The sequence below is a fragment of the Puma concolor genome, chromosome B4 (assembly GCF_028749965.1).
Source record: "Puma concolor isolate L17-30 chromosome B4, mPumCon1.1.hap2, whole genome shotgun sequence".
NCBI lineage: Eukaryota > Metazoa > Chordata > Mammalia > Carnivora > Felidae > Puma > Puma concolor.
In genome coordinates, this window is record NC_141673.1 from 120,061,644 (window position 1) to 120,077,286 (window position 15,643).

The 15,643-nt window shown below is 36.3% G+C and overlaps 1 protein-coding gene across 5 annotated transcripts; it reads right to left on the minus strand.

Moving 5' to 3' along the window:
- Window positions 1–5,591: 5,591 nt before the first annotated feature.
- On the minus strand, window positions 5,592–15,604 carry THNSL1 (threonine synthase like 1). 5 transcript variants are annotated; one of them, XM_086714715.1, is made up of 4 exons: window positions 15,431–15,604; window positions 11,786–11,848; window positions 9,203–9,376; window positions 5,592–7,944 (listed from the first exon to the last, which is right to left on the minus strand). In XM_086714715.1, the coding sequence occupies exon 4, from the start codon at window positions 7,894–7,896 to the stop codon at window positions 5,665–5,667; it is 2,232 nt and encodes a 743-aa protein (XP_086570841.1). In that variant the 5' UTR covers window positions 7,897–7,944; window positions 9,203–9,376; window positions 11,786–11,848; window positions 15,431–15,604; the 3' UTR covers window positions 5,592–5,664. The 5 variants fall into 5 exon arrangements, with proteins under 5 accessions (XP_086570841.1, XP_086570840.1, XP_086570839.1 ...); XM_086714714.1 differs by having other exon boundaries at window positions 11,737–11,848; XM_086714713.1 differs by having other exon boundaries at window positions 11,636–11,848.
- Between the last annotated feature and the right edge of the window lie 39 nt (window positions 15,605–15,643).

The window sequence follows — 15,643 nt, forward strand, 5'->3', positions numbered from 1 at the left end:
ATCTCACAGTTTGTGGGTTCGAGCCCCACGTTGGGCTCTGGGCTGGCAGCTCAGAGCCTGGAGCCTGCCTCGGATTCTGTGTCTCCCTCTCTCTCTGCCCCTCCCCCTTTCACGCTCTGTCTCTGTCTCTCAAAAATAAATAAACGTTAAAAAAATTTTTTTTAATAAATAAATAATAAACATATAATACGAGTTTCTAGGTCTTACTCCTGACTTGATGGGCCAGAACCTAAGCCTGAACCTAAGGAATCAGTATTTTTAACAAGGACCCAAGTTAATTCTTTTTTTTATTACATATTTTTTAATTTTTTATTTACTTATTTATTTTTAATTTACACCCAAATTAGCATATAGTGCAATAATGATTTCAGGAATAGATTCCAGTGATTCATCCCCTGTGTATAACACCAAGTGCTCATCCCAACAAGTGTCTTTCATACCCAAGTTCATTCTGATGTTCATTATAGTTTGAAATCTACTGCCCTGGGAATGAACCACCTACCTTCCGAATATATCAGACTACCATTTTCAGTAATTCATTAGAGCATTCCTGATCAAGGGCATATACTCCCAGTTGAGGAATTAATTCCCAAGTCACTATAGGACATTTATATAGAAATTATTTATATAGCAGTTTAACTCCAAAGAGGGTGCGCTTAGTTATTTACTAATCTCAGTGACATTGTTCTTCAAAGAGTGGGGCAAATTATAAGTATTATCCATCTGTAACACATAGAGAAACTGAGGCAAAAGGAGATCAATTGTCCAGAAAAGACCAAATTTAAGTAAGACACAGTATCTTTTGGTAAACATTTACTAATCACTACATTGTGTTTACTACAGTAGAAATTTAAAGATGAATTTCCCTCTCCACCAAGAGTTCATCTATCAGTACTGACACCCCCCCTAACCTATGGAGATGAGAAACTTCCTCTTGCCAGCTAATCTCACCCTGCAACACACCTCCACCTCTGAGCCCAAGGGCAGCTTATTTAGCCCTCTCTTTCCACAATTCCTAATTTATAGACCCAATTTTAAAATATTATGCAGTTTATCAATGTTTATAATCAATATTATTTTACCAGAGACTGGCAGTCATTAAAAATAGGTAAAAGAAATGTCAATCCAATTCTGAGACCCATGAAGGGAAAACAGGTATCCTTGACGAATTATGTTTTTGGAACGCAAATCAAAATAAAACCTTATATCAACTTCAGGTCCTACCAGATGAGTCGCCATTTTATTTGGCCAAAGAGAAGATATCTTAGGTAACAGGTGAGAATATTCAAGTTCTTTCTTCAAAGCGCTAAAATTAAAACTTTAAATCTTACCCAAGAATTTGTTTTCCAAAATACTAGTTATTCAATAAGAACAAGAGACAATGAATGCTGTACACAAAACGCTTTGAAACACAGAAGTCCTCTAATTTTAAAGAAAAAGATGTACTATCACATGGATTACCACCCTGGGGCACATGTTGCCAAGTGTACCCAAAACAGTATTTTTTACATGGCTTTGAAAGAAACCCATTGTTGAGCACATAATTAAATTTTAATATTACTATGAGTACAAATAAGCCTAGTTTAACCTGAAATACAATTAAATAATTAAAAATCAACATGTGTTAATATTTGTGTCATAGAGTGCCAAGCAGATGCCTTTTCGTCAAAAGGTATTAACTTCATTAACTTCAAACTGTTCAAATGGCTTCTTGGAGGTTTCTCTTATTTTAGCATTTCTCATGAACTCCGGAGAATGGATCTCAAAGTTTCCATTTTGAAAAAACAACAACAAAGCATTTGTTCAAAAAGCCTTGTAAGGATACCATTACACTTGCTATGAGATGATATTAAATTGACTAATTTTAGAACTCATTCACCAAATATGAAAATTTATTTAAAACAATTCATTATGGATTTAAGTAAGTTAAATTATAAGCTCTCCTATTATTAATAAATGAAATTTAACCTGCCATTTTAACTCTGCATATTATAGGCCACTAAACTCTCAATAAAGTCTATTATGATAACCTAATTAGTGACACATCTGCACATGTAACTTCAGTGCAGTGACTCCTCAAGACGATTGTTATCACCACTTGGAAGAAGAAAGTCCTAAGAACTCAGAAATAAAAGAGTTTTAAAAGAAAAATAGCTAGATTGACTAATGCAGCCTTCTATTGGAAGCAAATTCAACTTTTTGATGTAGAGCTCTGGTGAAAAAAATGCCAATGGATCAGAGTATTGTTAGACATGCTGATTCGGTTTCCTGTCTTTGACAGGTCACTTTTGTATGACACTGGAAACTTTCTTGGCTCTGCTGTTTTGACTCAGAGGAGCTTATGCTAACTTTGATTTTGAAAGAGACTATTTGTTTTAAAGTTTGAAGAGATGAAACTACTGATTTTAATGGTTGGAGCACACACTCAGGGTCCACGCAAATAAATATTTCATATGTAGATTTTATTCATGTTCCTGGACAGGGGCAAAAACTATACTATTTATGTTTTCATGGGTTTGAGGTTCACATGAAAACGGCCTTTAAAAAAAAACTAACATTAAGTAGTGTGAATTACATAAGGTTTATAAATTATTTAAAGGAGTGAAACAGTATTTGCATAAGTGATTCTTTTTAAAAGTGATTTGCTATTCCAATCTGACAAAAACCTCAAACAAAATAATTTATTGCCTTCTAAACTCTATTTTGATGGAAACATATTTTATGATTTTCTATTAATATGTAATATTAATTTTTCCTCATAAATATTATTTTCACTATAGTTATGGCATTATAAAATAATTTCAAAGATAGTTAAAGCTAGAAATTATAATCATAGCCAGAAGTTTGATAATAAATTTTCATTTCATAAAGCATTTTTATTTTAATAATGCCAAGATATGATATCGATTTTTACATGTTATTAGAAAGAAGCACAAACGTTTGAAAGTTCATATTCACTAACCTTCAACACAAATTTTACAAAAGTGTACCTACTGCATATAAGAACAGATAAAACTTAAACAATCTAGATGTCCACTAACTGGTAATGGATAGACGGTGGTATTCATACAATGGACTATTATACAGTAATAAAAATTAGTAACTGTGGCTCCATTCATCTGCATGGATGAATTTTAAAGTTTTTGAGCAAGAGAAAGTCATGTAAAAATACATGCAGTGTGAGTGTATTTACATAAAATTCAAAAAGAGGAAAAACTAAACAGTGAAAAGCTATAAAAACAAACCAGGGAATGATGAATAGAAAATTTAGGATATAGTTACCTCTGGGGGAGAGAAGTGCACGTGATCAAAGAGAAGACAGTGTGGCTATCAGAGATGTGAGTAATGTTCTACTTTCAAAGCAAGGTGGTGAGTACATGGGTATTTGTTTTATTATTCATTCTTAAACTGTGCATATACTTGACAAAGTGGAGAAAATGAGAGGCAAGAAAATGGTGACTGTACATGTAGACAACTCTTTTTGAAGAGCATTCATCTTGAGTATAAAGAAATAAAAGAGTAGATAGGAAGAAATATGAATGTTTACAGAGATTTTGCTTTGCTCTTGTGCTTTCTAAGATATGGAGAGCATCTGAATGAACAGAACATTTCCATCAAAGGGGAGAGGGTGGAGAAACAACAGGGATGACTAATTAGGCAAGGCACACTTGAAGAGGTTCGCCTCTGAACTGAGGGGGAGCACGACTAATCCAGCCAAAGGGCAGTAAGGAAGGATAGAAACAGGCACAGATTCATACAGTCGCTGTAAACGCAAGTCCATCATATATGGTAGCTTGCTCCTCTTGAATGAGGCAAGGTTATCAGCTGAGAGGGAAAGGACAGAGCTGGCTTTGAGAAGTGAAGGCATGAGTAACAGGCTGGGGCAGTGAGAACAAACGGACTACAGATAAATAAATGCCAGCGTTCTCTTGCGCATTTCACCTTAATTCGTTTCCCTTCCCTCTGCCTAGAATGTATTTCCCCTTCCTTTTCACCTAGAAAATCTTCCCATCCTTCAAGACTCACCCCAGATTCTACGTCCTGGGTGAAACGTTTTCTGACTATTCCATGGCAACCCTTGCCTCTTTTAATCCTTACAACACTTAGCTGTATCACTAATATTTTACTTACTCATCAACTATCTTACAGTAACTCCTTTGTGTCGTACATGATTTTTTTGCCTCCCTAACTACGGTTCTCAAGGACATAAATCAGGTCTTAAAAAAAAACAAAACTTTTGTCCTCCTTTTAGAAATAGTGCATTCTTATACACACAGCAAACATTTAGCTGCATTTTCTAAATATGCCATCTACTTAAACCAGATATTCTTAAAAAAAATAAGATATACAAAAAAATAAGTAAACAAAGTAAGAACACATGAGTAAGTGAACTTTGAGTCCTCCATTATTTTGTCACTGCTTCTGATTTTCAATTTTTGGTTTTAGAGCTTTGTAGAAACAAGCCAGAGATCTAATGTTAACATAAAACTGGTTTGAATTTTTATATTTTTTAAGCAAATTGTTTCTGCTCATTCAGCTAATTTTTTTTTTTTTTTACAACTTTTAAGATGCTTCTTCATAGAGGTAGGTCTCTTAGGAAATGAAGCAGAACGTTATCAGCAAAGACAAATTATGTTAGGAATGCCATCTTGTGGCTGAGAGTAGTCCATTACACTATAGATCCTTTTAGTGGCAATCTTTAATTCAGAAATAAAATATCCAGGAAATTCACAAATATAAATCATGGTTAAAATTATAGTTACTACCAAGAAAAGAAAGCTAAATGTGTGTGTATGATTGTGTGTGATTTCAGTTGCCAAAAGAGACAATGTTCACTGTAAAGAGAAATAATAGGCAAATTATATAGGAATGGATTCCAAATAATACGGAAAAACTGCCACCTATAACTATAAGCATACTTCTATTAAGACGATTCAAATACTCTGAATTTTGGGAAAACTTTTCTCATGAAAGAGATAAGTAATTTTACTTCTATATCCACTACTAAGTAGTTCTGTTGATAATTACATCCTAGATTTTAATCATGTGTCTTGATTTTCAAACTGCATCACCCTAACTATAGCTATCCAAAGGGATGTGAAGGACAAAGCACTTATCTAATTTGGATCATGTAGGATACATACCATTAACTGTAGTCCAAAATGTGGAGTTTGAGGAGAGTTAAAAACACTGGCCCTATCTTAAGAGATGGGCTTACTACTTCTTCCATACAAGTTTGCCATTTGAATGATAAATTCTCTTTCTAGTCAATACAAACCTAGTAATGGTTACAGATGTATTACAAAGCGACTGTTTAAATATTTTAATTGCCAGGGTGAATAGCAGACATTTTGGTCCACTTAAAAGTGGGATGAGGGAGTGGAAATTGACATATCCCTAACGAGTGCAAAGCACTGCACAACGGCACAAAGGTCCATGCACTATGCTACCCTTTTGTCACTTCTAGATGATAAGGTTCCAAGCAGCATGTGCAGGTACAATGTTCAGTCACTGAGATTAGGTTATTGAAATTCCAAAAGGTAACAGGCCTACGTATAGATGTATTTACAAAAAAAATGAAAATACTATCGTACTCCAAATCAATGTTTGTGATTTATTATCGCATGCTTATCACCAGAAAAAAATATTTTACTCAAAACATTTTTATATGAATTGATTTTGTATTAGTTTTTCCACATGATTCTTTAGGACGTCCACATCAGCTGCACAGACCTGGTACTCCATCTTCTCTTGCTGCTTCATTCTTTCTAATAAAGCTTCATGAGGTGGAGGTAATGCGTTGTATGAACTCAGTAAATAAAGCTGACTTGATGAAGTATGGTTGATTTCTTTAATCTTTAAAGCCTGCATGATAGCAGGTGCAAACTTTGAGTAATGAGCTGTTGATGAGACAATCACTGGGCAAGTTTTGTCTTGCATTCTGTCCGCAACCACTTTTGCAACCGCAGTGTGTGGATCCAGAATATACCCTGAAGTACTGTAGGTAGAATGAATAGCTGCAAGGCACTCTCTCTCAGAGCACCAGTCGGCTACAAAATCCTGCTGAAGTTTCTCGACTAGCATCTTGTCTATCTGGAAGTGCTGCTGCTCTTCTAGTTGATTAAATAATTTTGTCATTAACCCTCCATCTTTATTAGCCATCATGTGTAAATGTCGTTCCAGGTTTGAAGCTTTAAGAATATCTATTGATGGTGAAAAGGTAGGAGTTATTTTTCTTTCCCTCAGATCATAATGTCCTGTTTTTATAAAATCAGTCAGAACATGGTTCTGATTAGAGGCACAAATAAATTTTCGAATAGGGATTCCCATCATTTTGGCATACACTGCTGCTAAAATGTTACCAAAGTTTCCTGTGGGAATACAGACATCCACTGGGCTTCCAAAAGAAATAAATCCTTGGCTAACAAGATCAAGATATGCAGAAGCATGATAAACTACTTGGGGAAGCAGTCGGCCCCAGTTGATGGAATTAGCTGAACTTAAGATAGTTCCATGTTCCATAATAAGAAAGCCAGTAAAGTCAGAATCTTTAAAAATTCTTTTTATAGCTGTCTGGCAAAAATCAAAATCTGACTTGACACCCACTGCCCACCCATTTTCTTTCTGGCTGCCAATTATTTGTGCTTTTTGAAAATCACTTACTCCATTTTCAGGGAAAAATGTGGCCACGGCTATTCTTTGCTTGTGATTCTTATTAATACGACTAAAACCATTTAAGACTGCGCTGCCCGTGTCTCCTGACGTAGCTACAAGTATCATATAATTGCAGCTTGGTGGAATACAGTGTGCAAACAGATGAGGCAGAAGCTGTAAAGACAAATCTTTAAATGATCCTGTTGGTCCATGGAACAGCTCCAGGATGAACTGGTTGCCTGAAAGGTGCCTGACAGGGGCGATTTTTGAGCAGGCAAAGTTTTCCCCATAAGCAGTTTCAATCATTTCTCCCAATCTGGCAGCAGGTATGTCAGCAGGATGTATACATTTTTCCAATAGTATTTGTGCTCTTTCTATGTAGGTTGCTCCTACTAGGCTTTTCCACTCCCTACGGTTTAATTTTGGAAACTCCTTCTCAGGAATGAAGAGTCCACCATCAGAAGCTAACCCCTCAATCACTGCTTCACTAAAGAATTTTGTTGAGACCTTCTGCTCGCAGTCTTTAGGCCAATTGTGTCTTGTTGAAATGAACGTTTCTGAGTCCACATCTTGGTATCTTTTAACTGCATTAAGCACTTTGTCAGCTACCTCCTCTGGGGAAGCCCCACTTTCACAAAAAACACGGGTATCGTACCATTTCTTATAATACTGTCTTCTAAATTTAAGTAAGTCTTTCATAGATGTGCCAGCATTCTGACCTACAATCCTATCTACTTTCATGAATTTTAAACGACTGACTAGATCTATTAGAGGTACGTCCAGGTATACAATTATGCCATTTTTCTTCAGATGCCACATGCTAGCATCATGCATTGGATTGGACCCAGTAAGGGAAATCACACTTCCAGATGCAGAGAAGTTTAACACAGCTTTTCCTTCCTCTTCTAAAAATTGCTCATTACCAACATCCTGTAATTTTTCAGACACACTCATATTCCACGTTTTTTCAAGGATATCATCATCCACATCTATGACACAACAACCTAGTTTTTGACCTATTATTCTGCCTACTGTTGTTTTCCCAGCACCAGGAGGTCCCATCAGGATAATATTTTTGTCTCCGACAAGAGAGTGGGTTGAGTGCCATGACTTCCTGAATTCTGCAAGTGCAAAGGTTCTTGAAAGAAACAGCTGCACATGTTTATCCGTTCTAACATGTACACTAGGAAAACATTTCTGGGCTATTTGTTTCAGATGCGGACACCGGTTAAAGTGGAGCATTCTCTTTTCACTTTTCTGCCCAAGTCAACCTAAAAACTGGCTTTAGCCCTTTTCAAAACATAAAAACAAAAAAGACATTTGGTTACTAATTTCAACGGACTTAAAGTCCCAACAGGACTGAAAATAACCATGTCCACTGTACATAAACTGTTTAGAAATCTTTCAAATGTATGGGACATTTAAAAAGCACTTAAACCCAAATTCTCAAATATTACAGATATCCTCTTAATAATCTTTTCGATCTCAAGACTGAATCATCAAAACTTTAGAAATTTGTAACTATAAGCAACACTTTATTCAGAAAATGCCTTATCATAGAGGCTTTAAAACACACACACAAACACACACACACACACACACACACACACACACAAAATCAGAGTAGTAGTTCTTTTCCTGTAATGAAAATTGTTTCTTGGTTTATAACCCATATAAACAAGGATTATTTGGAATGCTATTTACTTGCAATTTGCAAAAGCTGAATATTCTTCATATTTCTCTTTAGTCGTATGAACATGCAGACAGACTTATAAGTTTCTTATAAAACTCACAACAGGAAAGCAGGCTAAAATATTTGCTTACAAAATACTTAAATAACTTCCCAAATGATAGGGCAAAGGTATGACATTTTTTTGTCTTATGTGTCTTTTATAGGCATATTGTAAAAGATCATTCTTACATACTTTTCATATTGAAGACTTTTAAAAAGCTAAAATGAAAGGTATAATATTATGCAAACAGTTAAGAAAAAATTGATAATTAACAGCAAAGTCAAAGGCTATGTATCTATAACCTTATCTGCATGAAACTGTCACTTTTGTTTCTGTCCTCTAAACATGATCAGTGGAGAGACTTAACTCAAATTCCAGACTCTACAGTGATAGCAAAAAAAAAAAAAAAAAAAAAAAAAAAAAAAAAAGCCTCAGGAATGCTTCCAGTGATGAGAGAAAATAATTATTCTGGCATGCAGAGCAGCTCTGCAATTCCCCACGCTAGTCAGATCCCTGTCTTTGGAAATATACTCACCATTAAAACATGAATGTAAGCCATACAAGTCAAATTCTTAGTCGTGTGCAAAATGCAATTTAGGAACTGCTGCAATGTTCATGTAAATTCACTACAGGAGTTCTACATACATGTAGTGGGGCTTTTCACACGTTCCACAACTAAGCCATATTAAATATTAGGTGGTATGTTTAAATATGTTCTGAAAACTTTCAATCATTTACTACTCTGATTATCTGTAATACTGTGTTCTGTAATTAAACATTTAAACCACTTTAAACTAACACCGAATTTAACTTACAAGTTAAATTAGAACTGTCAAGAGAAGGATTACATTTCCTTATTTGGCTTTTCAGCTTGTATGTGCTGACTTGTAATTTCCACTGACTTGTAAATATATGACACACAGGAACCAATCTTAGATGAAGAGTTTGTTGATGCTGAGGCAAAGTCAATCTTAGCAAAAAAACGGAGTCTATAATAGAAAAATTTTCAAGTTAATCATCACTGCATATAATATTATAAAATTCCACACATAGACTGGTCTATTATTAAAATATCTACCTAAAATTTTTAAAGTATAGGCAAATAATCAATTGACCCCTTTCCTGTTTCCCCAAATCTATTATTAAAAGATTAAGATACTTTTTTCAATATCTGTGTCTTACAAAAGAAATTTTATTAAACTGAAGGATTTTTTTCCACCAAGCAATATGAAAGAGTAATATTACCAAATAATAACAAATGTACAATCTTTCACAATGACACCTAAAATTTTCATTTCTTAACTGGATGTTTAGTGATGACAGAAAAATTTAAATCTGTGGCCTAAAGCTATAAAATGAGTGTTTGAATTTCTCTTGTCGGTTGTTTTATCCATCTGAATCACTACATGATTTGTACGTAATGATAACCTACAGTAAAAAGTGCAAATACAGTGTCGGCCACATACAGGTACCTCCTGGCTACTTAACTGAGCTTATAATAAATTCAAAGCACATATCACAGTGGCTGGCACGTAAGAATATTCTCATATATGGTAATATTAATTACTGCCATGCAGAAACAGTGGACCAAAATCATTTCATTTGAATCAGAATACCTAGACTCAAGGCTAAGTATATTTTTTTACGGTCTGGTTAGTTTATAAACCTTCAGAGAAAATAATGGTACTTATCCATGAATCAAGAACTGTTTTGCTATGCAGTCTAATTCTCTTCCTGTAGTAAACCAAGGACCAGAGAACGGTACACTTGAGCCATTTCAGCAATCTCTTTTATTGAACTGTATTCTAGTAAAGTACTTTAACACTAGTTATTTTTCCTGGAGGAGAGAACACTAGGTATTTTGAAGGCACTTTATAAAATAATCTGATTAACCTCCTATTCAGGAGGCTTTGGCTTATAACATCACAGTGTGTGTTCTTTTTTTTACTTCCCAATGTGTAATTTTCTGATGTCCGTATTAGCAATCATTCTAATATTACCTGAGTAGCTGGTTTGTTTTTATGAACATCAAATCTTTTAACTGATCTTCTCCACTTTGTGTTGGTTACTACAATGCTCACCATCAACTATTAAAAGTAGAAGACTGTAACACAAACATTATGCATCATTCACCTTATCTTTTGTAACCTGAGTTTCCCTTTACTTTATACGAATTAAAAACAGAAAATTATGACAGTTCAATTTAATTCTGTATCAGTATTATTTACCAATAAAAAGCTTCCTGAGAAATAGCAGAAGGGAGTTGTTAAGGGCTATAATATGTAAACAAATAGTATTACTGTTAAAGAAAAATAAAGAAGATGAATTCTATTTTAAGTAACATACTGAATTTTGTTTCAAAACATTTTAGCCTCAAATTAATTTTAGGGCTTCAACATCCATTGTAAGCAAACCAAAAGACAAGATGAATAATACCCACACTATGTAACTTCCATCTGGAAATTAGGTTTACTTAAGAGTAATATAGTCAATTCTTGTTATTCATGGTAGTTATATTCTATAAAGTCACCGTGAGTACTAAATTAGTGAATATTGAATATTCTCATTGCTCCTAGGGGAAATACAGGGTTAGGTTCCTGTGAGCCTCTAGTCACCTTTTTGCCAACTGATCAATATATAACCTTGTTTTATGTCTCTGTTTAGACATTTTATATATTTTTTGACATTTTATATATTTTTTATATTTTTCTTTTCTTTTTTTTTTTTAATTTTTTTTTCAACGTTTTTTATTTATTTTTGGGACAGAGAGAGACAGAGCATGAACGGGGGAGGGGCAGAGAGAGAGGGAGACACAGAATCGGAAACAGGCTCCAGGCTCCGAGCCATCAGCCCAGAGCCCGACGCGGGGCTCGAACTCACGAACCGCGAGATCGTGACCTGGCTGAAGTCGGACGCTTAACCGACTGCGCCACCCAGGCGCCCCTATTTTTTATATTTTTAATGTGAAATTTGTACATATATATGCTTAATTCAATACCATTGAACAGCCAATAGTACTCTAACTTATGCCTGAATGAAGCCTATCTAACGCACATTTTATCTGTAGGTGCATCATAGCCTTATTGCCTTAGGAACACTAAGCACACTTCAGCCCTCTGGCGGCCATTGTAAACATCAAAATCACTAACTAGAGGCACAGAAATGTGAAAAATGTGGCACTAAATAGAATGGGAGAAGGACACTTGTTGGCCGTATTTGAGCTGAAACCAGAAGGCAGACAGCATCACCTTGCTTGACCTCAGCTTGGAGCACGCGCATCAGGAGACTCCTATCTTTCGCCACAGTGCGTGTGTCCACGAACAAATGCACAGGTTCTGCAGGGAATTACCTTGGGGTTATAAATAAATTCTAGCGAGCAGAATTCACAAACGTCGAACCTGTGAAAAGTGAGGATCAACTGCATATCATCCTCCTTTATGACTCAAAGCCATGTTGTGACACTGAAAAGGCAATTTTCCTTTAGCCACAAAACAATTTCCAATTAAATGGAAGTCAACTACAAGAGTCAGAAAACAAAAGCGGTATTTAAACCAAATCACTTGGCTATAAAGTACTCAGGTTTTACTATCCCAATATCCTGAAGTATTTTTTGCAGAGCCACGTTCCTCATGAAAATATTTTAGTCCTACTAACTCCTCAGAGGATGGAAGACCAGCACATTATACAGTAATACTTTTTAAGTAGGTTTTCCTACTAATCACTTAGAGTGGGGCTTTTTGATCCACTAATTCCATTGGCTACTTTCTAGACATAATAGACACCTGCCATTCAAACAGACAAATGAAAAGGCAGTAATGTGTCAGTGTCACAGCAAGAACTTTAAAATACAAAAACACAATGTCCACATGGACATAATGATTCACGTACTCTTTGATCTCAAGACACAAAATTTAACAATTTTACTGTGGCAAGCTGATCAAAACTGAATAAAGAATTCAAGGGAAAAAAAGTAAAGAAATCACTTTTTAAATCACTTTCAAATTATTTCCCATAAATGCTAATAAGCTTACATTTTTTAAACCAAAAACCATATTAATTTTCAGCAACCTATGTACAGTGAAGTTTTCCTAAGGTCACACTAGATGACTGCTCATCAATTAAAATCATACCCATTATCAATTTTTACTTCCAGAATGGTTGAGAAGAATTTTTCAATTCCATTATAAAATTACCTAGTTTCCAATTCCTCTGGGAAATCATCAAAATCCTATTTAGTCAGGATGATTTAGCATTTCTCACTCATTTAAAACATAGTATTCCAAAATAAAACATAAGACACAGCACTTTAAAAATTATTTTATGATGAGAACTGGCTATAGTTCAATAAACTTCTGAAAATATTCATGTCTTGAGTATGCTTGTCACCCTATATTAATGCAATCTAAATTTTTCAGAAGAATGACTAATCCAGTCCATTGTCTTAAGAAGTAAGACATCCTGATTTTTTAAAATTCTTAAAAATGACTGCATTTTTACAGCAATAAATCGTTTCCCAATACATAATTTAAAAAATGCAAATATACTGAGACATAAACTAATCACGGGGGTAAAATTCCGCTCTGGAACACTGAGCAAAAATCTTCTCATAACAAGCCTTTGTGTCAGTCAGCTCCTAACTTACCTAGAAATAGCAAGGTGGAAAGGGTGGAAGGAACATATACTCCGGTGCCATGTTGTAATCACAGGGCTCTAATCAAAAGTAGAATTTACAAGTTCAACCCTCATCCTTGCCCCTATTTAGTATCAAAGCTGATTAAGCCTTTCCTGTGGCTACTCTTTTGCTGTTGGATATCCTTTTTTTTTTTTTTTTTCAATGTTTATTTATTTTTGGGACAGAGAGAGACAGAGTATGAACGGGGGAGGGGCAGAGAGAGAGGGAGACACAGAATCGGAAACAGGCTCCAGGCTCTGAGCCATCAGCCCAGAGCCCGACGCGGGGCTCGAACTCACGGACCGCGAGATCGTGACCTGGCTGAAGTCGGACGCTCAACCGACTGCGCCACCCAGGCGCCCCGTTGGATATCCTCTTAATGGTCGTATTTAATTCAAGACTTCCTAAGTATCCTTTTAAACTCTGTAACTTAGAAATATTACAAAGAGTATCTCTTACACAGGGTTTATTTTCCTCCTCCTTGTCTTATTTATATTCCCACCTATGCCCATTTTATTCATCTAAGTAAATTAGATTAATCTTTAGCAAAAAAACTCAAATTTGTATGTACAAGCATTTATAGCAGGGGTCTGTGCAAACCACAACCCACAGGCCAAATCTGTGCAAAACCTGGATAATCACCCTTTTTGTAAATTAAGTTTTATGGGAACACAACTTTGCTTATTTATTTGTTCACCTGTTTATTATTGTTTGGCTGTTTTTGAGCTACAACAGTGGAGTTGAGCAGTTTTGACCAAAACCATTCAGCATGCAAAGGCCTAAAATATTACATAGCCCTTTATGTTAAAGATTCATGACCTCTGACAATATATCAATACTAATTCCTGGCGGGCATATTGGACACAGATATTTTCTTTAACAGTATTGCTTTTTTATGTTTTTTTTTTTGAGGGAATTATAAAAAAATAGAAATATATTCTTTGTAAATATGTTTTCAAAAGGCAAGCAGAATTATAGACCAAGGATCTAAGGGAAAAAAGTTCCTTTCTAAATGATTTAACAATTTCATCAAGACTGTAAACTAAATATACTATAGTGAGATCATAAATTGTTTGGTATTTTTAAAACCACAATAAATACATTGTCATCAGTGAAATTACTGTATTTGGTAACACCAAAGAGTCAGGACTGTAGCTAAGGTCGGTTGGTACTAACTGGAGGTAACAGGCTTTACACTTACTGGCTCTTTTAGGAACTGAATAACAAAAAACATCCCAAAGTGTTTCTTCATTAGAATATTTATAAGCTTTAGGCCAATGACCATCCATTGGCTAATGGTGTTATCATTAGGAGTCTCTTTATACATGCTAAGCAAAAAGAACGCCCCCCCCCCAAAAAAAACATGAAAGGAAAAGGACAAAGTGGTATATAGACACAGAAAAAAAAGTTTTAAAAAGTAGAAAATCTGATGTGAACAGGAGCATCATTTCCAACGTGTCACCCATCTGAAATAAAATGTTAAACACACGGGATAAAGATAAAAATCTGATTAACTGGATAAGAAAAAACTAAATGTATTCTTAGCTAATGAAATTCACTAAAAGTCCCAAATGATCAGCACCTACATATTCTGCATAGCCTTTTAAGTACGAATTAAAAGGTTAATGAAGCAATCGTGCTGTTTTTCTCTCTCCACCGAGCACCCTGGCAGTGAGCCGACCCATACTGGTGTTGTCTTTTATCTCTGACCGTCTTTATTCCCTGTGGGCAGTGGCCTCTGTAAGTTTGGTTCAAACCAAATAACTTATTTCCCAAACCTTGCCAAAATGCCTTTTAGAGACTCGGGGTGGCAAAGGCTTCTATATGAATTTCTTTCAGCAATCTTACGTGAATAGGCTTATGGAAGACCAGGCGGCTCAAAACGGAATAAAACCTTTTCTGAGAAGACAATATCAAAAAAGGGACAGCAACCAATCAAACAAACAAAATAAGCAAAAATTCAAGGGCCCCTTTAAAAAAGCTTCTCCTTCTGGTTTAGGCTGCTCTTTTTAAAAACAGCCAGTCCACACGTCGGTGGAGTAATACCTAAGAGGAGGGACCCGACTAAGAGGTAAACGGGCGGAGCAGAGAAGCAGCGAGGCGCAGGAGAAAGAGGGAGGACGCAGAGGACCGCAGCGCGACAGGTGGATGGGCGTAAGGCGGGACGTGGGCGCGCACTCCCGCAGGTGGCGAGCAGGGCAGCCGAGCGAGCTCCGGGCAGCCCAGGCAGAAGCAGCGGGGAAAATGCGCGCAGACACAGTTGAGATCACAACGGAGTAGCGGAAAGGGGAAGAAACGAAAAGGGGAAAGGCATGCGATGGGAACGGACCGGCTTCTACAGTTTCCCTTTCTTTCTCCTCAAATCACTCACCAAGAAAATCACACTGAGAAGACTGGGGGGAAAGGAAAGAAAATGGGAAGGAGCGTCCAGGAGCCGCCACTGCCGCCTCGGGACGGACTCCCACACCTCGGGGCCTCTCCCCGGCTCGCCCACGGCCCAGGCCCGAGGCCCTCGCTAGGCCTGATCCGCCTCCAGCCCCGCGCTGCGGTCTCTGCGCCTGCGTCAGGCAGGGAGGGCCCCCGC

Excerpts from the sequence above, each read along its gene's own strand:
- THNSL1 (XM_025930756.2), bottom strand. The coding sequence starts at position 7,896 with ATGCTCCACTTTAACCGGTGTCCGCATCTGAAACAAATAGCCCAGAAA.